Raw genomic sequence first — 25167 nt, forward strand, 5'->3', positions numbered from 1 at the left:
TGGTGACCAGAGGTAATAGTGGTGTGGTGTATAAGTAGAGAAATACTATCATTTACTGAACACAGTTATGCACTGTGGCCAGCAGAAAAACTCCCTTGGGTTAAACTGTTGACATTTGGGGTGTGCTGGTTACAGCGGAGACTGCCCCATAGTCCCAGCAATCAGGAGGCTGAGGCATGAACAGTTTGAACTACATACTCATCAAGACTCTGATTTTTTTCTTTTCTTTTCTTTCTTTCTTTCTTTTTTTTTTTTTAAGGTCTAGAGGCTGGGAACCATGGTGCAAGCTTTAATCCAAGCAGCCTGGAGGGAGACACAGGTGGATCTCTGTGAGCTTGAAGCCAGCCTGGTCTACAGAGTGAGTTCTCGAATAGCCAGGGCTACGTGGAAAGACCCTGTCTCAAAAATAAATAAACAATATAAACAAAATAAACAAAACAAAAAACTAAAAATTTGAAAGGGCGAAGACGGGACAGAACAGTGGTTAACAGCGCTGGCTGCAGTCCCAGAGGACCCAGTTTGGTTCTGAGCAGTCACATGATGGTTCATAACCGTAATTCAGTCCCGGGGGGGTCGGATATCCTCTTCTGGCTTCCTTGGACACCGTGTATGCCGGTGGTACACAGACATGCTTTCAGGCAAAACACCCACATACCTATCTTTCTAATTTTAAAGATAATAAATGTTTAAAAATTTTAAATGGCGAGAGGAGGCAAAGGGGAAGAAAGGAAAGAGTAAGAGACATTTCTATTTATGTAACATTTTACTGCAGGCATTTGCAGCATCTGGGACTCAGTCTCCTTCCATTTTGTACTCTTGTCATTCTGCGAGGGTCAGGGACTGTTCTGCTGTCTACCAGCTGGTGGGAGGGAGGAAGAGAAAGTCCAACAGCTTGTATAGCCCAGGTCTGGAAGAGGCCAATAGCACTTGTACCCACACTCTGATGAACCAGGATTCAGTCCTGTGTCAGCCTCGGCACCAAAGGATGCTGGGAAATGTAGTTTAGTTGTGTGTCCTGGAACCAAAGGAGAAATAATCCCAACCACACTCAGGGAATACCAAAATTGAAGACTTGCCATAGGAAGAAGGGCCTGCAAGACACGGGGGAGAAAAGCTTCAAAGGTGACTCCGAGCCTAGCACACACCTGTGATCCCAGTACTTGGGAGGTTGAGGCAAGAAGATTGCCGTAAATGAGAGGGCAGCCTGGGCTACATAGTAAGTTTCAGGCCAGCCTGATCTACACAGCGAGATCTTGTCTCAAAAACCAAAACGAAGCATAGCAACAAAAGATCAACCAGGAGAAAATGACGGTGGCTGGGTAGGATGGGCAAAGCAGTGGGAAGCCAGGCAGGCAAGGTGCCAGGGTGAAAGGCCCATGAAGTGAGGAACCTTGACTCCGGCAACCCCTGCCCCATGCCTGGTTTGCCTCTCTAGTCCCCAGTCAGGAGGCAGAGGAAGTGATGGTGGCGGTTGGCAATCAGTCCCCAAAAGACTGTAGCAAGAACGGTTTCCAGTGAGGAAATGGAGACCCTGCCGGTTCTCAGATGTGAGCTCACTTCTCTCAGGACGGTGAAGGTTTCCCAGCTCCACCCCACCCCCACCCTGACCCCCAAATATTCTCCTTCTCCCTCTTCCTCCCTCCCTAATTTTTCTTTTTTCTTTTGGATTTTTTTCGAGACAGGGTTTCTTTGTGCAGCTTTGGAGCCTGTCCTGGAACTTGTTCTGTAGACCAGTCTGGCCTTGAACTCACAGAGATCCGCCTGCCTCTGCCTCCTGAGTGCTGGGATTAAAGGCGTGCACCACCACCACCTGGCGATTGCTTTTTTTTTAATTACTATTTTGTTATTATTTGAAAGCTCATACACTAACCACTTGTGGTAGCACATACCTTCATTCTCAGCTTGGGAGGAAAAGGCAGACAGATCAATGGGAGCTTGAGGTTAGCCTGGTCTACACAGTGGGTTCCAGGCCAGCCACAGCTACACAGTGAAATCCTGTTTTGAGAGAGGGGGTAGTGGGGATACATTAGTGCCTCCACCTCACCTCCCTCCAGATTCCTGTCCTCTTTTTGTTTTGTTATCAGTAACTCCTTGAGTCCAATTGGTATGCCCATATGCACACGGTGTGTGGTTGTCCCCTGGGACACGAGCAAACTACCAGTGGGAGAGTGACTTTCTCTCCCTCCCTCAGCATCTATCAGCAGCTGCCAATAGCGCCTTTGATGGGCGGGGCCCTTCAACGGTGAAATTTTGACTCGCTTGCTCTTGTGCAGACAGCCACAGCTTCTGTGAGTTGATCTGTGCAACAGCTGTGCCCAGAAGCTGGCATTCACAGCTCTCTTCCCTAACCTCTGACTCTTAAAGTCTTTCCACTCCCAATTCCATGGTTCTTCCTGAGCCTTGCGTGGTGGGGGTCGGTATAGATGACCCATCCGCAGCTGAGAACTCAGTTATTTATACCCAGCACTTGGACCAGTTAGGAGTCTCTGCATTAACCACTATTTGCTGCAAAAAGAAGCTTCTCTGACTAAGGTGCAGAGCAGCACAGCTCTACGGGTACAACCATAAATTAAAATGCATCCAGGCGTGGTGGCACAGGCCTTTGATCCCAGCACTCAGGAGGCAGAGGCAGATGGATCTCTGTGAGTTTGAGGCCAGCCTGGTCTACAGAGTGAGTTTCAGGACAATCAGAGGTACATAGAGAAACCCTGTCTCAGGAAAAGAGAGAGAGAAAGAGAGAGAGAGAGAGAGAGAGAGAGAGAGAGAGAAAAAATGCGTTTGAAAGCATGATCATTGAACAAAATAACAACAGTAGATTCCACGATAAGGCCAATGTTCTCCCTAGTCATAGACTTTGGACCAGGTTTACAGTACCAAGCAAGAAATCCTTCCTATGGAGAAGGCTTCATATCTAGAAAATCAAGAGGTTGGTTACCCCTGTAACTGTAGTGCTGTGTAGCATCAGAGGACACGTCTTATCAGTAGGGCAGTGTTATACCGTGTAGGGTTCAGCACTGGGTAAGACACTGCTATCTTTTCCTCCCAGCAGCCTGCATAGCACCGTCAGACATTATGTAGGCTAGCCAACGAGAGAGAGTTTCCTAGTAAGTTCAAGGTTACTTTCTTTATGTTCTGCATTCAGACTGAGTGATATTTTCAGCAGTAGTGTCTTACCCACAAAGTTATGGTGGGCAGCCAGGAGCAGTGGCAATAGTCTGTGTTGTTGTGGGGGCATCTGGAGCCTCCCTGAGCAATAACTCCTAGGGAGGTGTCCTGTCGCTGGCACTGAGGTTTTCATTTAATAACCCTCGTCTTCTGGGGAAGCATTGTCCACCCATGCAGGGTACTTCTGTTCAAACTCCTTCTTTAAAAAACATTATATATTAGTTGGGTGTGGCAGCACACGCCTTTAATACCAGCACTCAGGAGGCAGAGGCAGGCGGAGCTCTGAGTTCGAGACCAGCCTAGTCTACAAAGTGAGTTCCAGGACAGCCAGGGCTACACAGAGAATTCCAATCTTGAAAAAAACAAAAACAAACAAACTATATATATAAATTTAAAAATAGCTTTTAAACCAGTGGATTTCCATAAGGCTTCTTTATATATTCTTAATTTTGGTTACCCTCCCTCCTTCCCTACCCTCTCCTGTCCCGAATCCTTTATCTCCACTTAACCCAGAGCTCATTTCCTCTCATTCCATGTCCTCAGTGTCCTACTTTCTCCACTAATAGTTTTTTCCTGAGTTGGGAGGTCGTAGGTTTCCCTATAGCTTTTTCATATACCCTTCATTTCAGTTAAACCTTCCACCAAGACCTCATCCCCAGCTAGCTTGAACCTTTCCCCTCCAGGGCCCCTGTCTCTCCTTTAATTTTACCTGTATTTACTGGCCCAGCCCCTAGGTATCCACCCTGGGGTCCATCTCTCGTTTTCTGGTTCCCACACACACTCTAGGTGAAACATTACAGCAGAAGATTTAGAGCTAGGAGCCGTGTATGAGCGAGAACATTCGGTATTGCTGTCTTTTAAAGCCACTGATGCAAAGTCTCCACGGCCACCCTTACGACCTCATCTGACTCTAAGTATCTCCCAAAGACCCCACCTCCAAATACTGTATAAATTTGGGGGATACGTTTTCAACACACCGACTTTGAAGAAACTCATTCAAACTGTGGCTCTCAGGAAGAGGAAAGGAGAATCAGGGGACATTTGTGGGGTTCCTTCTCTGTCCTTCACATACTTTCTTCCTTGGCTAGTGTTTCATTTTACAGCTAAAAAAAACGGAGACACAAGAAAAGGTATTTGAAATAAAAAGAGAATGGCCTGGATATGGTGGTGCATGCTTTAATCCTAGCATAGAGGCGGGGGTGGGGTGGGGTGGGAGGGAGCCCAGGCAGGTGGATTTACACAGTGAGACCCTCTCTCAGGGCTTGGGATGGGGAAAACGGAATTGGGACTTGACTGCAGGTCTAAGACCCATGATTTCCCCAATGCACCACTAACAAGGCTTTCTGGCCCTCCCAGGAGAGTGGGGTCCGGCATTCATAGCCATGCACTCCGAGGGAACTCCAGGAGGGCTGGAAGTGGGAGAAAACAGGGCCTCTTTGGTGCCTGAAAGGGCAGAATTTCTAAATCTCACAACTGAGCAGGTCTCCCTGACTCTGGAGTTCACAATGGGGCTGGCTCAGCGAGGGTCCGGGAGGAGGACCGCGAGGCCTCTCCGGAAGACCAGCCCAGCTCGGCCCCTCCCCACTCTCTCTGGCAGCCCCACCCCCAGCTTCAGCCTCTGGTATCATCGATCTGGACAGTGGTGGACACACTGACCGGCTGCTCCAAGTCACCATGGACCCTGAAGGTGACATACGTCTCGCTTTGTGTCCCTGTCGCCCATGTCCCCTACTGCCTGTCCCTCTCCCGATTCCCGCCATCTCCATCCCTCTCCGTTCTCTAAAGACCCCCTTTTCCCTCTCCTCTCTCCTAGACCTTCTTCCCAACCCCACTTCTCTCTGACTGGGCTGAACCCTCAAAGTCCTCTTGCTTACTCTTCCTTCTGTGTTGAGTCCTAAGGGCAGAAGCTGGAGGATGGAATGGAGGAGGCCGAGGTGCTGGGGGCAAATGGACTGGTAGTGGGAACCTGGAAAGGGGAGCAGTCCTGGACTCTGCCCCGTTAGCAGCCAAGAGAAGCAGAGGCAAAGTCCTGTCTCATCCCTGCAGGGTGGGGGCAGGGGATGAAGTCCGAGCCTGTGCTCAGGCCGTTCGGAGTCAGGCTTGGGAGTCCAGTACCTGTTTGAGTCCAGAGTGCAGTAAGGACAGGCTGCAGGACAATGCCAGGCCTCTACGTTTTCACAGCCTATTTTTCTCGCGTCTGTAAACATGACAATGGCTGGAATGCAGCTCGGTGGTCCGGCATTTGCTCTCGTGTTTAAGCTCCCGCCCCCCCTCCACCCCCGTGTCCCACCCTGGCGGTTAGACGGCTCATACTTGAATCTTTGTGTTTCCTTTCCCTCCCTGGGGTCTCCTTCCCCATCCTCTGTCCCCAATCCTGGTTTGTAACTCCGATCTTGACTGTGGGGCCTGCTCTGGATTTGTAGCGCTGCCTAGCACAGCTGGAGCACCTTGTGCAGATCAGGCTGGCCTCAAACTTGCCTGACTCCGCCTCCCAAGCGCTGGGTCAACACCCACCCGTCTGGTCTGCCTTTCCCTTTCCCTTCCAGTCAAAGTAAACTGACATGGAGTTGAGTCCCAGGCGTATTCACAGCTGTGGGAACTCTGGGAAGTTATTTACCTTGTAGGTAGGATCCTGGTTTCTGTCTGGAAGATGTTACAGGGCTGCAGGGAAACTCAATCAATCACCTTTGCAGATGTCCAGGCTGGTCCTTTAGGGATGAGTTCTTTACTGAGGAACCGTGGATGGGTTTCCAGGGAGTCCATGAATGCCCAACATGAATATGAAGTTCAGAGAAAATAACCACATATTCTCTTTTTTTTTTTTCTGAGAAAGGGGGTTCTTAATGATAATTTTCACCAGATCCAGGTTTCTAAACTTATTTTTTAACTTGTCATTATTGTGAATGAGTGCATGGTGGGGGGTGTCACGTGTCACAGCATGGAGGTCAGAGGGCACCTTTTCAGAGGCCACCTTTGCACATCTCTGGGGATGGAGCTCAGGTCCCTCCTGAGCTGTCTTTCAGGCCTTTTATTCATTTATTTTTAAGACATGCTATCTTTTAATGTTTATTTATGTTATTTTAAATTCTGTGTATACATGGCAGGAGGTGTGTACATGTTTGGGGGTGCTCATAGGCATAGAGGACATAGGCATTGAATCCCCCTACAGTTACAGGTAGTTGTGAGCCACCTGATGGGTGTGCTGGGAACAGAACTTGGATCCTCTGCAAGAACTGTGTGCACTTACCCTCCGAGCCATCTCTCTGGTGCCACTGCTACGCAGGGCCACATCTCCAGGGTCCAAATTCACAGCTCAAAATGGCCTGAAATGCACTATGTAGCCCAGGCTGACCTGAAACTTAGGATCCTCCGGCCTCAGTCTCCCAAGTGCTGACCTTGCAGGTGTGTGCACCACACCAGGCCCCAGACCCAAATTAAGAACAATTTAAAACCTCAAAAACTTCAAGGATGGGGTCTAGAGAGGTGGCTCAGTGGGTAAATTGTTTGCCTCACCAGAAGGAAGACCTGATTTCAGATTCCCCAGGATCCACACAAAAGCTGGTCTGCAATCCTCATGTTGAGTATGTGTGTGTGAGGGGGAGGTAAGGGCTGGCGGGAGGGTGGTTGTGGTGGTGGGAGAGACAAGCAGATCCTTTGAGCTCAGTAACCAGCCAGTTTAGCCAGTTTGTGAGTTCCAGGTTCATTCAGAGATCTAGTATTTAAAAAGAAAGAAAGAAAGAAAGAAAGAAAGAAAGAAAGAAAGAAAGAAAGAAAGAAAGAAAGAAAGAAAGAAAGAAAGAAAGAAAAAGAAAGAAAGAAAGAAAGAAAGAAAAAAGGAAAATACACTAGTCTACCAATCTCTGGTCTACACACACACACACACACACACACACACACACACACACACACACACACACAAATGCTCATGGACATCTCCATGGCCTCCCTAGCACACAGTTTAGAGGCAACCTCAGAGTCACCTTCATAAAGTCCCATCCTTGCCACCTGACCGCCATGTCACCTAGACTAGATACTTAATCTCATTGTGCTCAGTTTCCTTGTTGGTAAATTAAAAATAGTGCCTTCCCAAAGGATGGGTAGAATTAAAGACCATCACAAAGGGCCGGGTACCCAGAAACAGGCTAGTGAGGGGTCCCTTATAGCAGGCTTTCTTGAACCACCAGCCCCAAAATTATGACACAGAGACTTATTATTAATTATGAAAGCTTGGCCTTAGCTCAGGCTTGTTTCTAACTAGCTCTTATAACTTGAATTAACCCATTTCTATTAATTTATGTGTTGCCACTCGGCTCGTGGCTTTTACCTCTCCTCCTACATGTCCTGCTTTCTCTGCGTCAGGCTGGCGACTCCACCTTTCTTCTTCCGGGATCTCTCTGTCCCCAGAAGTCCCAGCTATCCTCTTCCTGCCTAGCTATTGGCCATTCAGCTTTTTATTAAACCAATCACAGTGACACATCTTCACACAGTGTAAAGGAATATTCCACAACAGTCCCTCAACTCTGCCTCTGCACTTTCTGTTGCTTTTCAAGATAGGGTTTCTCTGTGTAGCCCTGGCTGTCCTGGAACTCACCCTATAGACCAGGCTGACCTCGAACTCAGAGATCCGCCTGCCTCTGCCTCCCGAGACTAGGTTCCACTTTTGGAACCCCCGAACTCTCCATCCCCGTGTTTGGTGTGTCAGACTCACAGTTTTCCCTTTGAGCAGCTATTCTGATGTTTCTTCTCTTCCTCCTTCATCATCATCCTAAACTGAGGATGGAGTGTATCCACTCACTTCATGGCCCTCCACTATCCAGTGGTTACATCCCCTGGAGTTACCTCCACAGCATCCCGGGCCTATCTTTTTTGTTTGCCTCTTCAGAGCATCCTATCCTCAAGGTTCTGGTGCCTTGCTGCCTCACACATGTGACATCTGATGCTCGCCTCTGGGCTCAGCCATTAGGTTGGTGAGGACCAGTGAGTGACCTGCATGAAATAAGTCAAGAGAGGGTAAACAAGGAAAGGGAGTGAAGCCCAGGCTGGGGAACCAGGGAAACAAAGTGCCAGTCCAGAGTGTGGCAGAAGCAGCTGGGAGCCAGTAGGCAAAGGCCGAGAGGTTCTACTGGAGTGAGAACGCTGAACCCGTGTGAGCATCGTGGTGGCCAAGCACTGTCCCGTGACCTTGAGACGCAGGCCTTCCCTGCTGTCACAGTTCATTCTGATTCACTGCCTCTTGCCGAAGCCCTTTCAATAGCTTCCTAACCAAGAACCCGAGACACAGTTTAAGTGTATGTCTGTGTGAGGGCAAGCATGTACATGGAGTGGAAGTCAGAGGACACCTTCCGGGAGTCAGCTCTCTTCTATCTTGTGGGTTCTGGGATTAAACGAAAGTCATCAGACTTGAAGGCAAGTGTCTTTGCCCACTGAGACATCTCACTGGCCCTTAAATACTAAAACTTCAATCTTCATGGCTTTATCCAGTGACTTCCTGTTGCCCAGGGACCAGAACCCGGTTCTGAACTCTCCTCCAAGCCCGCTCTGCCTGGCTCATTCCATGACTCAACCTTTTCTCTCTCGTTCCTTTCTCAGTACCAGAACCACATCTACCAGTATCTACCATCCTACCACCCCTCCCAGGTGCCTATGCCCTCCCCCGTTGAGCGTTTTCCCTGGTCAAAGCCTTAACCTATTTTCAGGTGAGGTTTGCAGCCTCACCTTTGCCCTCATACTTCATTAACAAATCTTTGTTCACCCTCATGTGTACCATTTCAGCACTCGGTATAGGGGGCTTTACTGGGTCCTGTTTGGAAGTCATTTCTGTTCCCTAGGAAGTGAGAGGGCCATGGGAAGACCTTGTCAGGAAGCTGCAGTGTGGACTAGCCTCTGTCTCCACCTGGTGTTTGTTGAGTGAATCAACAAATAAGCTGTGACACTAAAGTCCTGAGGCTGGTGGCCAGGCCTGGTCTCAGACACAGATGTGAATTGTCCCCTGCCCTCACAACTGTCTTTTCTGACCCGGAGGAAGTGCTCACCAGAGCACTCTGGTTCTCTAAGAGGACTGCTCCAGTTCTGGAGCAAGCTCACGATCACAGACACAGGAGGGTGGTGGAGTCCTTTCTCTACAGGTTTCTATCTTCAGCCCTGTCTTTCCTGGGATCCAAGGTGACTGCAGGCATGACTCAGAGGAAAAGGAGGAATAAAATTGAGCTAGATCTGTACCCATCCCTTCTTCTTGGTGGTGAAGTGTGTGAATGAGTCCTTAACAGGACCAGCCCAGCTTTATGACCTCAAGCCCACCCTTCCCAGTTGTATGAACTTACACTATTTTGTATGTCCATTTCCTTACCTATAAAATGGGTATAATTGTGGTTGTGAAGATTAAATTGTAAATATCCTGGTGAGAATCCTTTTGCATCTGTATGCTTGTGTGTGTGTGTGTGTGTGTGTGTGTGTGTGTGTGTATGTGTGCACACCCGAGCGCGTGACACACACACACACACACACACACACACACACACACACACACACATGTGCGTGGTAGGGGGTGCATGTATGTGAAGGGCAGAGGTTAATCTCAGGTGTTTCCACAGGAGCCATTCACCTTAGTTTGATTTTCTGTGTGCATTATATGTGGGTTCTGGGGATCTGCATGCTTTCCCAGCAAGCACTTTACCCCTGGGCCATCTCCCAAGGCCAGAATGAAGACACCCGAAGGAGACACTTGTGCCTTCTCTTTGGCTGTGACATTGCTGAAATAATGATCTCTAAAACATTAGAATGTCCTGGGCAGCTTATGCTGAAGCTCAGGACCAGTCAGAGGAGCAGGTCTGCAGGAGGGAGACTGCCCCAGGCTATTGGTCAGAGCACCTTGCAGGGGGGACAGCGATGATGGGCAGGACCACCCCTGACCAGGACTGCGTAGTCACCCTGTATTTAAATCTAAACCTCATGTGAAGATCCCAATGATGGCCCAGGCTGGTCTTGAACATGACGTTCTCCTATCTCATTGTTTTTAGTAGCTAGAGTTACAGGCTCATACCACCACACTGGAAACACCTTTTTACCATTTTTATTTTATTTATTTATTATTATTAATTTATTTTTAAGAAAAGGTCTAATATAGCCAAGGCTGGCTTCAAACCCTCTACTTTGCTGAGGGTGACCTTGAACTTCCGATCCTCCTGCCTCCATCTCCGGATGCTGGAATTACAGGTGTGCTGGAGATGGGACCCAGGACTTCCTACATGTCAGGCAAGAACTCCACCAAATTAGCTATACCCTATCCGTGCCATGTAAATTTTATCAGTTTTATTCACCTCAAATAATCAATTAAAAAGGTATCCCTTGAGAGGTCAGGTTTACAGCTGGGTGAAATTATCCTCTGCAATCTGTCCCCACCAGGCAGCTTACCGCACCAGCCCGGCTCCACCGCTACCCCCTGAAGCTCAGCTTCTCTCTGAGTTAGTGCCTTCCAGTGGCAGCTGCTAATTAGGAGAGCCTGGATATTCAGAACCACTCTCGGGAATCCCTTTTGTTGGAAATGTTAACCAATGAGGCTTAAAGAACACCAGATGTGTTTGTTTATTCCCCCAAGTGGAAATAGTGTGAGCAGTGTGCCCTACACCAGGCAACCAGGTCCACTCATCTCCAAGCTGTCTGTGTGTGGGAAGTGTGGGGGCTGAAGCAGCTGGGTTCTCCTGAGAGCACTCACTGTGGAGAGGGTAGAGCAATGGCTGCCTGCTCCAATCTCATGGATCACTCTCCAACTCTGCTCTTTAGGAAGGTTCTCTTCCGTTTCCCAGCCTCAATTTTCCATCTATAAACACGAAAGCTGTGTAGTGTGGAGGACCGTGGGTAGACTCTATGACAGCACACAGCCAGTGCCCTGGTATGGTGGACACCAGTGTGTGGTGGAGATTGACCTTCCCAGACTCAGAAACTCTGCTAGCAATTAGTTCAGGCTGTGCCTTCCACAGAGTATCCTAAGACACGCCCCCTCCCTCCCCCGGAGCTGGGGCCCAGGGATCAACTTTTTTTTTTTTGGTTTTTCGAGACAGGGTTTCTCTGTGTAGCTTTGCACCTTTCCTGGAACTCGCTTTGGAGACCAGGCTGGCCTCGAACTCACAGAGATCTGCCTGGCTCTGCCTCCCGAGCGCTGGGATTAAAGGCGTTCGCCACCACCACCCGGCCAGGGATCAACATTTTGCACAGCTCTCCACTAATTCTGTTTTGCTAGAAACACAGAGAATGGAGACACAGCTCAGTAGTTAGAGCACTTGCTGCTCTTGCAGAGGACTGGGGTTTGGTTCCCAGCACTTACACGCTGTCTCACAACTATCTGTGACTCCAGTTCCAGGAGCTCCAATATCTTCTGGCCTCTGAGGGTACACATGTAGTGAATACACACATATGGAAGCAAAACACTCATATACATAAAAAAATCTTTAAAAAGTTAGAATGAGTCGGGCGGTGGTGGTGCACACCTTTAATCCCAGCACTTGGGAGGCAGAGCCAGGCGGATCTCTGTGAGTTCAAGGCCAGCCTGGACTACCAAGTGAGTTCCAGGAAAGGCGCAAAGCTACACAGAGAAACCCTGTCTCAAAAAACCGAAAAAAAAAAAAAAAAAAAAAAGAAAAAGTTAGAATGAGAAATGCATGTTTTGGTTCCTGACCATCTTATTCTTGCAACCCTGAGTCATGGGAGGACTAGAAAAATCTTTTGTTCTCATATTCAGTCTCCCAGCGCATCCCCTTATCCATCTGAGTTTCCTGGCACTGGAAGCTTTTTGGGAGGGGTCAGCAGAAAGAAGCTGAGAACGTTCATTTCCCAAGCCGAAGAATGAGGTAATAACCCATCAGACCTGTGTGATGAAGCCGCCGAAAGGGTGCAGCTTGGTGGTGGGTGCCTACCTGACAATCGGTAAGGAGGTGGTTGTGTCTAGACTCACAGGCTCAGGCTCCTTTTGATCTCCCCCTCCTTCTCTCTCCTGACAGGCTCTCAGTCAGCAGCCCAGGCTGGCCTCAAGCTCTCTTGATGCCTCAGCCTCGGAAGTGCCGAGGTCAGTGAGGGTACCAACTCTCCTGGGGTATCTTGTCTTCTGAGTGCTGTCTTCCTCGTGCTCAGTTCGGGGCCACTGTTCTGTGTGATTGGCAAACGGCTTGTGACATTGGTCGCAGCACTGGTTCCTGTTCACTTACGTGGTTAAGTCAATGAGTTTTAGTAGCTGAACTGAGTCGAACGCCTTCATCACCCTAAGAAGGTCCCAGCCTGTTAGTTCAGCCTCAGCCTCTGACACCCACTGGAGTCACGTGGATGGTGTCATATTACACAAGCATTTGTGTTCTTAAATTTTTTTTGTATTTTTTTTTTTTTTTTTTTTTTTTTTTTTGGTTTTTCGAGACAGGGTTTCTCTGTGTAGCTTTGCGCCTTTCCTGGAACTTGCTTTGGAGACCAGGCTGGCCTCGAACTCACAGAGATCCGCCTGCCTCTGCCTCCCGAGTGCTGGGATTAAAGGCATGCGCCACCACCGCCCGGCTTTTTTTGTATTTTTTATTGTAATTTTATTTTTATTGTTTTAGACATTGTCTTTCTACATAGCCCTGGCTGTCTCAGAACTTGCTCTGTAGAACAGTCTGACCTCAAACTCACAGAGATCCACCTGCCTCTGCCTCCAGAGGGCTGGGATTAAAGGCATGCACCACCATGCCCAGCTAATTTTTTTTAATTTTTAAAATTACATTTGTTTGTTTATTTGGGTATGTAGATCAGAAGATAGGAGTGGGCCTCTCCTTTTATCATGCAGGGGCCTGGGATGATAACCAACTCAATTGGTTAAACCTGGTGGCAGGCATCTCTCCTGAATGAGCTATTTCGCTGGCCTTAGCCTCAAACTTTTGTTTGTTTGTTGTTGTTGTTTTGTTTTGTTGAGTCAAGGTCTTGTTATGTAGCCCCGATGGCCTGGAACTCACAGAGATCCACTTGCTGCTGCCTCTGAAGTGCTGGGTTTAATGGTATGTGCCACCATGCCTGGCCGGCCATAAACTTCTCATCCTCCTTCCTGGGTTTCCCAAGTTCCTGGTTTACACCACCAATTTAAACACGGGTTTTAAGCACCGGCTCTTTGGGATGGGCACTGATTACAATCCAGACTTGTGGATTGTACAATCCACAGCTACAGCTGTGCTCTGCCACTGAACCTGCCTCTCCAGCTGGAGCCGCTACCTCCTCCCCCTCCCCTCCTCTCCCCCCTCCCCCTCTTTCTTTTGAGACAGGTCTCACTATTTGCTCTGGCTGTCCTGGAACTCACTCTGTAGACCAGGCTGGCCTTGAACTCCCAGAGATCCGCCTGCCTCTGCCTCCCGAGTGCTGGGATTAAAGGCGTGGCCTCCACGCCCAGCCTTGCTTCTTTGTCTTTATTTCTCCCTCTTTTCATTTATGTTTATTAGCATATGTTATTTGTACCGAACAAAACGCTTCATACATGACTACAGTGAACTTTGACCTTCCTCCCCATCATCCTCTTGGCCTTCTCATGCCCCCTGCTCGACCTCGTCTTCCCCCAGACAGCTTCCTTCTCCTTTTATTGTTTTATTTTTCAATCTAGGCTCCACATCTGAGAGGAAACATGCAATGTTTGTCTTAATGTGATTTCCAGTTCTAACCATTTCTGCAAATGGTATAATTGTGTTTTTCTTTGAGGCTAAGGCTTCCCTATGCATCTACACCGTGTTTTCTTTACTCATCCTGTTGGTGGGCACTGGGGCTGACTCTGTGACTTGGAGATATTTGAGTAGTGCTGCAGTGAACCCCTCTGAGCCTGGGATTGGAGCCTAGCCAGGATCTGCAGCAGCTACATCCAAGACAAGGTTTCTCTGTGTAACAGTCCTGGCTACCCTGGATCTCACTCTGTAGACCAGGCTGGCCTCAAACTCACAGAGATCGCCTGCCTCTGTCTGTCTCCTGAGTGCTGGGATTAAAGACGTGCGGCGCCACCACCTGGCGCATCCCAGTTCTTATGCTGCATTTGAACATTCACTTATTCTCTCTTTCTCTCTCTCTCCCCATGGAGGTCATGAGGACAACCTGTGTGAAAGTCAATTCTTCCCTTTCTCCATGTGGGTCGCAGGGATGAGACTCAGGTCATCAGGCTAGGCAGTGGGCACCTTCACCCTCAGCCAACTCTCTGGCTCTGACCTTGGCTTTTAACCTTCTATGTATCAGTCTTCATTGGGATGTGAGGGAGACTTGGAACACGTAGATACCTGGGATCCCCCACCCCCAGATTCTGATGCAGCTGGCAGTTAAAACAGGCTTTCCAGATGACCCCAGCCACGCTGCTCTGGGTGAGGGCCTTTGCTCAGCACCCGAAGCCAGCGGCTCACACCGCCTCCACTTCCTCACCTCACGGTGTAATTTTTGACTGTGACCTTGCAGCTCTGTTTCCATCACACACTACCCAGACTGCTTTAGCCAAGGCCTCTTAGTCACAAAGTTGCTAAGTCCAATGACCCATTTTCAGTCTTCCACTTGAATCTCCTCTCCACAACCCCCAAACATCCGCTCTTGACTCTTCTCTATGCGACCTCAGCCACACCTCGGCCTGCACCTCCTCCCTGCTGTGCTCAGACACCATGCCCACAGTCTCTATTCCTCACTCCCGTGTCTCCTGGGAACAGACCCATCTACCTCCTCTATGCACCATTCATGTTTCTCGTAGGTGGCGACGTCAACACCTGCAGAAAGCCGCCTCCCCCCCCCCCCCCCCAGCTGTGCTGCTGTGAGCCTGGCTTCACCACACAGCACCACCCCGGAACACTGAGATTTGGTTTCTACGCTTTTTGAAATGGGAATAACCCTTGTGGGGAGGCTAAGATGAGGCGGCATTCTGTGGTACCCACATGCCAGGGCTCCCCATGCCCTTCCCACCTTCCCCTGATGTTCCTCTTGCCCAAACTTCTCTCGTGGGATGACTCCTGCTGTCTGTGTTCAACCACTTGGAAGACGAACCCGAGGCTTCGATACCTAACAGCTGCCAGTTCGGCAGATTCCCCCCAGAAGCAGCTGGTTCTCACATCGTCCCTTGCTCTCCCTCCCTACGCTGCCGCCTAGGTTTGGGGCTCTGCCACTCTTTGTTGGGTGCATCGTTGGTGGCTGAGGTGAACTTTCCAGTAAAAACAATCCCGGCGCTTCACTTACAGCTCTGTGGCGGTTCCTGGATCGGCCCAGATTCCTCTTAGCTTCCGGCTCCTCCCATTTCTCCTGAGTCTCATCCTCAGCTTTTCAGCTTCAAATCCCTCTGACCCCAAATACCTCTGCCTGGCAAACATGACTCATCCTTCTCAGGGACACGCAGTCACCTCCTCCAGCACCCACCACACTTGCGAGATGCTTCAGACATTTCTTTAGCCAACACACCTACTGTTTGCCTGATGACGTCCCTTGGAGCTTAGCAGTCCGGAGTCTCTGCATCATTATCCCTGTTACAGACAATAAAAGGCTGAGTTGTGGCCTGAGGTGGGAGAGGCTGAGACACTGTTGAAACTCAGGTCATTCCCTGCAGTCTTTGGGCTGAGTCACTCCACCAAGTGGCCTCTCTGACGGCATAACTACCACCGCATATTTGCTATAGCAGTATGAACTTGCCAATATTTGGCCATTTTTACAAATTTGTTTCTTATCTTCTTTTCTACACAGGCTTTCTCTGTGTAGCCCTGGCTGTCCTTAAACTCGGTAGACCAGGTTGGCCTCGAACTCAGATCACCTGCCTCTGCCTCCCGAGTACTGGGATTAAAGGTGTATGCCACTACTGCCTGGATCATTTTGCAAATGCTCAGCACACTATGCATTTGATTGCTTTATTTATTTATTTGACAGAATTTTACACAGTAGCCCAGGCTGTTCTGGAACTGTGTATGTAGCCCAGGCTGGCCTCAAACTTGTTGAAACTCTCCTACCTTACCCTTCCACAAGCTGGGATTACAAGTCTGAGTCCCTAGCTGTGCCAAGTAGCTGGAATACAGCAGAGGACTGGACGGAGTGTGGTGCAGATTACAGGGACCTTTTGGCCTAGCAGGGTCTGTGGAAAGATCAGAGAGGAGAATGATGACTGGAGCCAGGGAAGGGACTATGAGGTCTGAGAGTGGCAGGAAGACCCACCCACCGCCATCTCCACGGGCCGCTGCTCAGTCAGGAGTGTCAACACAACCAATGGGAAGTGGGGTAAAGTGAAGAGTGGCAGGTGCAGTGATGTGAACCGGAGTTTTCACAGTGGCAGAGTTCTCAAAGACAGCGGAAGTGGTGGCTCTCACCTTTAATCCCAGCACTCGGGAGGCAGAGCCAGGGGGATCTCTGAATTCGAGGCTAGCCTGGTCTACAGATCCAGTTCCAGGACAGCCCCTGTCTCAAAAAAAAAAAAGGGGGACGGGGACAGGAAGTAAATGATAGAGCATTATCATCCGGAACTCTGACTGTAAAGCAAGAACTCTGAAGACAGTGCAGGCAAGTGGGAGTTCGCAGCCTAGGAGCCCAGCAGGGGCCAGTGGTGCGGAATTACTAACATGAAGTCCTAGAGGTCAGGAGGCATTCTGACAGCACCAACTTAACAGGATTCTCAGCAAAACTGCAATTCAGAGACCAACATGGAAGTCCACAACTGTTTGGGGAACTGGATGCGGTGGCTCACACCTGTAATCCCAGCCCTTGGCTGCCTAGCGTTCAAGGTCATCTTGGGTTCCATAGTGAATTCCAGGACAGCAGGGGCGAAGGAGAGGGGGTGGGGTGGGGCGGGTGTTAAGGGAACCAGACAAATTGCGTGAAGGTTGCAGCTCCTCTACAGACCGGCAAGTGGCAATGTTGCATCGTGTCTGGGTCTGTCTCTGCAGTGGCCAGATTCTGCAGCCCTAAAGGCTGAAAGGTCCTTTAGTTGGTGAAGGACCTTAGCGATACCATGCCCCTACCCTTTATTCCCTCACCTTCTCTGGAACAACACACAACCGAGCCTAGTCTGCAGCCGCGCTAAGGCGTCTAGTTCTGAACCTGCGGCCGCCTTGCTGCCGTGCGCTCTCAGCAGATTTCCTTTCCTACGTGGTCCTTTGTGGCTGTAAATACCTGAACTTCCGGCTGTGGGTGAGGCTTGGTGGTAGAGCACTTTCTAGAAGCTCAAGGCCCTGGTTTAGATCCCCACCATAAATAAAAAATACTTGATGTTCCAGAGAAAGCTAGGAGGAAAGAGACATAAGCTGTCGGCCCGCTGGAGGGCTTCAGGGCATAAATAGCTAATCCTTCTGGGAAACACAGATGGCTGGAATGGAGGCGGGCAACCTTCAGGTGTGCTTAAGTCGGTTACCCATGCTGCTAAATACAGAGGGCCTTGGTGGTGCATGCCTGTAACCCCTGACACTCCGGAGGTGGGCTGACTGGGAGTCCAGGCTATCCCGGGCTACCTAAGCAGGCCATGTCTCCAAAGAACAACCGGATATTAAATATCTTATTGGTAAATAAATAGCTTTGAACCCAGTAGTAGGTTTGATATATAAAATACAAGACGCCAAGTCACGCTTGAATTTCAAATAGCAGGTCACATTTACTTACAAGTCGTTAAATGTGTCACCTGGGACATACTATACAGGAAAATGAGCTGAGAACCTACGTCCTCGTCCTCAGATTTCGTAACAGAGCAGAGGGGCAGTTGGCAGGAACGGGGGGAGGAGGAGGAGACAGCTGCTGTTCAGGGCACAGAGCTTGAATTCTGAAGGGGGGAGGCTGTGTGGGGTTAGTAAGACTGCTGGACTCAAATGTGTTAGGAGATGTGTCTCACGTTGTTTCTCTAACTGTAAGTCAATTAAAGTTAAAAACAGGATGTATGGTGGGAAATGACTCAGTGGATAAAGGTGCCTGCTGCCAAGCTTGGTAAGCTGAAGTAGAGTCCCAGGACCTACATGCCTTAGAAAACCAACTATTAAGCTGGGCGGTGGTGGTGGTGCACGCCTTTAATCCCAGCACTCGGGAGGCAGAGCCAGGCGGATCTCTGTGAGTTCGAGGCCAGCCTAGGCTACCAAGTGAGTTCCAGGAAAGGTGCAAAGTTACACAGAGAAACTCTGTCTTGAAAAACCAAAAAAGAAAGAAAGAAAAGAAAAGAAAACCAACTATTGATGAAAGTTACCTTTGACCTGCACGCAAGAGCAATGACGCCTGCATACACACACACACACACACACACACACACACACACACACACACACACACACACGATGTAGAAAAAAATTTACAAAAAGGAGGCATGGTTTGACAGGAAGGAGCAAATGCCCCACGTCTACATGTTGTTATTGTTGTTGTGGCTATTTTGAGAGGGGGTCTGATGAGGTCCTCTCCGCAGCCTCCCGGAGTGTGGGGATTACTGGCCTGCACCACCACACCCAGCCTCCTTATAACACTCTTGGATGCTTACTGAAGGTTTAACTTTAGCTGGGTGCGGGGTGTTTTTATTTACTCTGACAACCTCGTCAGCTGGGAGACCCCACGCTCTGTCCCAGCCCAATCTCCACCCTGATTGGCTAGCGCCCATGCAGTTGAATATATTCGTGTCGCCTCTGGCTACCAGGGAAGAAGTGCGAAACCAACCGTGGTCTCTCTGGTTCCCTCGCAGGCCTGCAGCTCCTGCTGCCCTCGACGACCCTAGCAGCCCTGGCGAACAGCTGGCTTCAGGAAGACTGCCCGAGCCTCAATTTTGCAGCCTTGGTCACCGGGTCGGCTCCAACACAGGCTGCGCTGTGGGCCAAATCCCCGGGGGTTCTGGCCGGGCGACCTTTCTTTGATGCCATCTTTACCCAACTCAACTGCCAAGTGTCCTGGTTCCTCCCAGAGGGATCGAAGCTGGTACCTGTGGTCAAGGTGGCAGAAGTCAGGGGACCTGCCCACCACCTGCTGCTGGGGGAACGGGTGGCCCTTAACACCTTGGCCCGCTGCAGTGGGACTGCCAGTGTGGCAGCGACAGCTGTGGAGGTGGCCAAGAGCACCGGCTGGAATGGGCATGTGGCGGGCACGAGGAAGACCACTCCGGGGTTCCGACTGGTGGAGAAGTATGGGCTCCTAGTAGGAGGGGCTGCGGGCCACCGCTACGACCTGGGAGGGCTGATAATGGTGAAAGACAACCACGTGGTGGCAGCCGGCGGCGTGGAAAAGGTGAGAGCCTGGATGAGACGCTGTTCTCACTCTGGTCCGCTTCTGACCCTCATTCCAGTCCCTCCACCAGAGTCTACCAGCCACTGCTTGGTGACAAGGGATCCCAGGGTCAGGGATGGCATCTGTAAATGCGGGAGGCCGACTTCCTTTTTGCCTGTGATTCAAAGCCCAGCTCTCTGGGCTCTCCAGGGTCCAGTGCCAGGCGACCCAACCTCACCCTCTCTCTATTGGCCTGGCAGGCCGTGCGGAGGGCCCGGCAGGCAGCTGATTTCGCTCTGAAAGTAGAGGTGGAATGCAGCAGCCTGAAGGAGGCCTTGCAGGCAGCAGAGGCTGGCGCTGATCTGGTACTGCTGGACAACTTCAAGCCTGAGGTGAGATGGATCCGACTCCAGGACAGGGCCTGTGGCGGGGGTGGGAGGGTGGGGGGTGAGGGAGGGGTGGGGTGAGGCGCTCTCACCTCCCCTTGACCTGTATCTTACAGGAGCTGCACCCCACAGCGGCAGCACTTAAAGCCAAGTTCCCCAGCGTGGCGGTGGAAGCCAGTGGGGGCGTCACACTGGGCAACCTCCCCCAGTTCTGTGGGACCCACATTGATGTCATCTCGTTGGGGATGCTGACCCAGGCTGCTCCGGCCCTGGATTTCTCTCTCAAGCTGTTTGCTGAAGGGGATACTCCAGTGCCTTATGCCCGCAGGTCCTAAAGCTGAAGAAGACACCACCAGTATGCATTACTCTGGCTTGTTGGCCCCCTCAGGTCCCACATTTTTAGGTTCAAAGGTCAACAAGATACACCTGACACTGGGGCCTGCCACCAGCTTGTGTGACCTGCCGGGACTGATTTTGATTTTGCTTGCCTCAGTTTTCTAATCTGTAAAATAGGTCTCATAAACTGTTCAGCCTTGCTGGGCTGTTGATACCAGCTACCATATAACGAGTGGTCAGTAAATGCTAGAAGTCAGCGCCGCTCAACTATTTTAAGACATAAACTTGTTCAAACACTGCCTTCTCGAAGGGTGGCCCCCTTAACGAATGGTGTCTCATAGCAAGCCTCTGGCAGGCGGCAGCTGACACCACATGGCCTCATGTGCAGCTAGGGACATTTGGCAGGAGACCGCCACTGGCTAGCACAGCCCAAAGCTCTCTTTTCTTCCTGCAGTGTTGGGGATGGGGCCAGGGCCCCAGGCAAGAGCTCGAACACAGCTCTGTCCTCAGCCCTCGTCCTCCCTCCCTTCCTCCTTCTCTCTTGCTCCCTCCTCCTTCCCCTCCCCCCTCTGCCTCATCATGTAGCCTAGGCTGGCCTTGTACTTCTGGCTTTCAATGCGATCCTGTGTGTTGCCGCTCAACCCACGCCTCCACACCTGACTTAAAACAGCTCTTTCTGCATGTGTAGATTAGAAATTGTGAGCATTAGGAAGGCGCTGGGTAGAAATGCATGGCGGTTCTCTTCTTATACCGGGAGCAATATCTTATATTTGAAGGTGTGTGGCATCAGGTTTGCCCTTTAGCTGGGACATTACCCCTGGCTGGTGCCTGAGGCACTACCATGACCTCACCTAAGCCTGGAGTTTCTAAGGCAGTTCTAGGAGGAACATGGCCATGAGCGGCCCTAGGTGCTGGTGGCCCATGAGGTGACTCTTCCCAAGGGCTCCCTCTGCCTCTTAGAGCCCATGCTTCTCACGCCTTGCCACAAGGAGAGGAAAAATTCAGCTCTTTCCCACAAAGTCCCTATCCAAAGGGCCCTAGGTTGACTGAGAAATATTTCCTGCCTGGTGTCCCTTGGGGGCGTGTAGAGGCAAACACTCAGCTTACTTCAGTCAGAAGCCCCACAGACGAGGCCCACATCATCCAGACCCCTGCTCTTGGCAGACTGTGCGTCAGGAGGCCCAGAGTTTCTTGGCAGAGATACTGGACAGAGCTGGCTGCTGTTCTGAATGGAAGGGGCCGTTCTCATGGACATCATGATCTGGATGTGCTACATGACACTGCCCCCATCCTCTCTGACCCCGCCTGGGTCCTGTCCTTTCTCCAGGGGCAGCACGGCCACACTCTTAGCAAGGTGGTCCAACTCCAGAGACCTTAGGTCTTTGAGAGCCCCAACTCCTTCCTCCCTCTGAAGAAGGAGAACCGAGTCCCCACAGAACTGGGCACTGCTGGGCCCAGTGCAGGAAATATGGGCCCAGGGATGCTCCAGTAGTCAGCAAGCCCCAAATCTAGAATTCTGGGTGGTATCAGAGCCTGAGAGGGGCCACAGTGGGGAATGTGTGTTAGGAGACCCAAACTCATGCTCCAGAATCTAAAATTAGCGAGTGAGGCTGGAACAGAGGGGGTGGGCTGTACCCAGTGGCAGTACATTGCATCCCGCACATGTCACATCTACAGCATTGCTGTTCTGTTTTTCCTTTAAGACTCAAGCTCATGTAGCTTACTTATATAGCTCATGTAGCCCAGGCTCTCCCAGGACTCACGATGTAGCCAAGGCTTGTCTTGAGCTACTGATTCCTAAGCCTTCACCTCCCAAGTGTTCAGATACCAGCATAAGCCACTCTGCTTGGCTAATGTTGCAATTATTGTTATTTTTATATATTTTTATGTGCATTGGTATTTTGCCTGCCTGTATGTCTATGTGAGGGTGTCGGATCCCTGGAACTGGAGTTACAGATATTTGTGACCTGCAACGTGGGTGCTGGGAATTGAACTCAGGTCCTTTGAAAGAACAGCCAGTGCTCTTAACCCCTGAACCATCTCTCCAGCCCCAATTATTATTATTATTATTATTATTATTGGTTTTTTGAGACAGGGTTTCTCTGTGTAGCTTTGGTGCCTTTCCTGGATCTCACTCTGTAGCCCAGGCTGGCCTCAAACTCACAGAGATCTGCTTGGCTCTGCCTCCCGAGTGCTGGGATTAAGGTGTGTGCCACCACCACCTGGCACTTATTATTTTTAATGAACTCCGTCAGGCTGAATTTTAAGCTCAATTTTGAACTCAGAAATGAGTAGCCCCTCCAGGATTCTCTGAATCTGTGAACTGGGAAGGGATTCCATTACCAGAGGAAAGCAAATAGATCCCAGGAAAGCCAACGCAGCACACACACTCCTCGAAGGAGAGAGGAGGGTGTTGGTTTCCGGGCAGAGGCGACTGCATGGGCAGAGGCCCAGAGGTAGGTAATGGCTTGCAGTGCGTGTTGAAATAGTTGCAGCTGGGCTCTGGAAAGCAAGATGACTAGGGGATAGGCTGCCTCCAGACCACAAAATAGTAGGTCAGATGAGGCTTTGGACTCTGTCCCAACGACAATCAGATTCAAGCTAGAAAAATGAGATAAGCCTATTTTCAGGGCAGTCAGTCCTCTGAAGGAAGATGCGTTTGGAGAGGGGCAGGGCGGCTACAGGGAGTTGGAAGGAAGCGGTCTGGGGAGGCTTGAATGTGGGCCTTGCCAGTGGAACAGGCTCCAGTGTGGGTAGAGCAGTGGTTCTCAGCCTTCCCTAATGCTCTGACCCTTTAATACAGCTCCTCACGTTGTGGTGACCCCCCAACCATAACATGTTCATTGCTACTTCATAACTGTAATTTTGCTACCGTTATGAATCGTCATGTAAATATCTGATATGCAACCCCAAAGGGGTCAAGACCCACAGGTTGAGAAATGCTGGAGTAGAGGCTAGAACCTCTTAGAGGGCTCAGGGGGCAGAGAGAGGCTGGGTGTGGCTCAGGGGGCTGGAGGGAGGAGATGGCAGGAGTCTCCCTTCCCGCTTGGTGGTTGGTTTCCTGGCCAGCCTGGGGCTAGGGCTACAGCACGTCTCCAGGCTGGCCCATGCCCAGTGCGAAGCCTTTGACAAATGGCCAAATTGACTTGCTAAGTGAAGATGACTACTGCTGTCCGCCTATGGCGTCATCAGGGCGGACTGCAGGATGAGAAGGGAAGAGGCAGGGACTGAGTGCTCTGGCCCCAAATGTGTAGGTCCCATCCTTCAGTTAATGATGGGGAGGTGTGGGGTGTCAACATTTCCATGTTACCCACAAAGAAACTGAGGCCTGTGAGGTTAAGAGCATTACTGTGGAGTCTATAACACAGTGGCGGGGTAGAATTTGAAAGCATTCTTCCTTCCTTTCAATGGATGCCAGACAGTATTGTAGATGCTGCATATAAAACAATGAGCAAGCAGACAGAACCATTTGTCCTCACGGAGACTGTATCTGAGGGGGTGGGGTAGGGTGGAGTCGGGAAGAACAATGAAAAGGAAACATTCTTACAAATGCCCTTATGACCACCAGAGGGCAATGCAGCCACACAGCTCGGGGACTCAAAAAGACAATAGGCCAGTTGGCTAGGGACACCAAATACAGCATCTATCTGTTTCCCAAGACTGGGTTGGTGGTGGTGGCGTATGCCTGTGTTCCCAGCATTCACCAGACAGAGCCAGGAGGACTGCCTGTTCCAGGCCAGTCAAATCTACATAGCCAGTTCTAGTCCAGCTGGGCTGCTGACTGAGAACCCCTTTCAGAGGAGAAGAGATAGAAGAAAGAAGCCTTGAATCCAGGCACTTGAAAAACTGAGGCAGGAGAATCACATTTTGGAGGCCAAAATGGGCTGCATAGACCTTGTCTCAAAACAAACAACAACAACAAAAAAAAAACAAAAAAAAAAACCAAAACCTGAGAACAAAACAGAACAAAAAAGACCTTGGGCAGAAAGGAGAAGAAAGCTGGGGGAATTCTTCCACCCACTTGCCGGCTTGTCCAGATCTTCATGCAACTGTCCCAGTGACATGCAAAGCCCAAGTTCAGCTAAAACTGATTCACTCACAAGTTCATCAACATTCCCTTCCATTTACTCACCTGCACACTGGCTTCCATTGTTTTGCCTCTCCCCCAACCAGTCAGCTTCTACCCACCCATCTACCCTACCCACCCATCTACCCTACCCACCCACTTACACTTTCATCTACTCAGCTCTGGTCCTACCATTCAACCCAGTCACCAACTAAAGCTACGTTGGGCCAGAGCGGGAGGCCTTCGGTGGGAGGCAACAAAGGATCAAACTTAGTTGAGAAGGATCCTCTCCACACACATGAGTCTTCGCAGGAGTTTTTATGTGCCAAGGCCAATGAAGGGTGGAGGTGTTTAAAACCAGCAATACCCTTTAGCAAACCCATGTTTCTGGAAACAATTTTGCACTTGAAAAGATCTCGCTATCGTGCGATGATATGAACACACAGCATGAGCTCTCGCCAGAGGGAAAATCTGCAAACGTTTCAGCGTCTCCTGGCTTTGTTCTCACGGTGCCCCGAACATCGGTCATTTGGGCAGCTTTACCTTCGGAGGCCCCCAGTAGTGAAGCGCTGTGAGTCCAAACTGTGAACTACAATCTGATCATTAGACTGTTGGTAAATTTGCACCTATCCCACTGGGTGGTGGTGGTGGTGGCGCACACCTTTAATCCCAGCACTTGGGAGGCAGAGGCAAGTGAATCTCTGTGAGTTCGAGGCCAGCCTGGTCTACAAAGTGAGTTCCAGGACAGGCTCCAAAGTTACACAGAGAAACCCTGTCTCGAAAAACCAAACCAAAAAAAAAAAAAAAACCAAGGGCTGGGGCTGTAGCTCTGTGACAGAGTGCATCCTGAGTGACATGCACAGACATATGTACAAAACATCCATACACATAAAATAAAATAATTCAAAACAAAACAAAAAAATGAGTGTTTTGCCTGCATGTGTGTCTGTGATCCATGTGCATGCCTGGTGCCTGTGGAGGCCAGATGAGGACATCAGGGCCCCCTGGAGCTGTAGGTACAGACAGTTGTGAGGAACCACATGGGGCCGGGAACTG

General features: G+C 50.2%; 1 protein-coding gene across 1 annotated transcript; it reads left to right on the top strand.

Moving 5' to 3' along the window:
* The first annotated feature begins 4750 nt into the window (after positions 1-4750).
* Positions 4751-24900, top strand: Qprt (quinolinate phosphoribosyltransferase). The gene is made up of 4 exons (XM_052713582.1): positions 4751-4852; positions 18809-19344; positions 19584-19715; positions 19826-24900. Exons 1-4 carry the CDS (start codon positions 4840-4842, stop codon positions 20042-20044), a joined length of 900 nt encoding a protein of 299 aa, XP_052569542.1. The 5' UTR covers positions 4751-4839; the 3' UTR covers positions 20045-24900.
* Positions 24901-25167: the final 267 nt, after the last annotated feature.

This window comes from Peromyscus californicus, unplaced genomic scaffold (genome assembly GCF_007827085.1).
Source record: "Peromyscus californicus insignis strain IS unplaced genomic scaffold, ASM782708v3 Scaffold_4__1_contigs__length_199733344, whole genome shotgun sequence".
Taxonomy (NCBI): domain Eukaryota; kingdom Metazoa; phylum Chordata; class Mammalia; order Rodentia; family Cricetidae; genus Peromyscus; species Peromyscus californicus.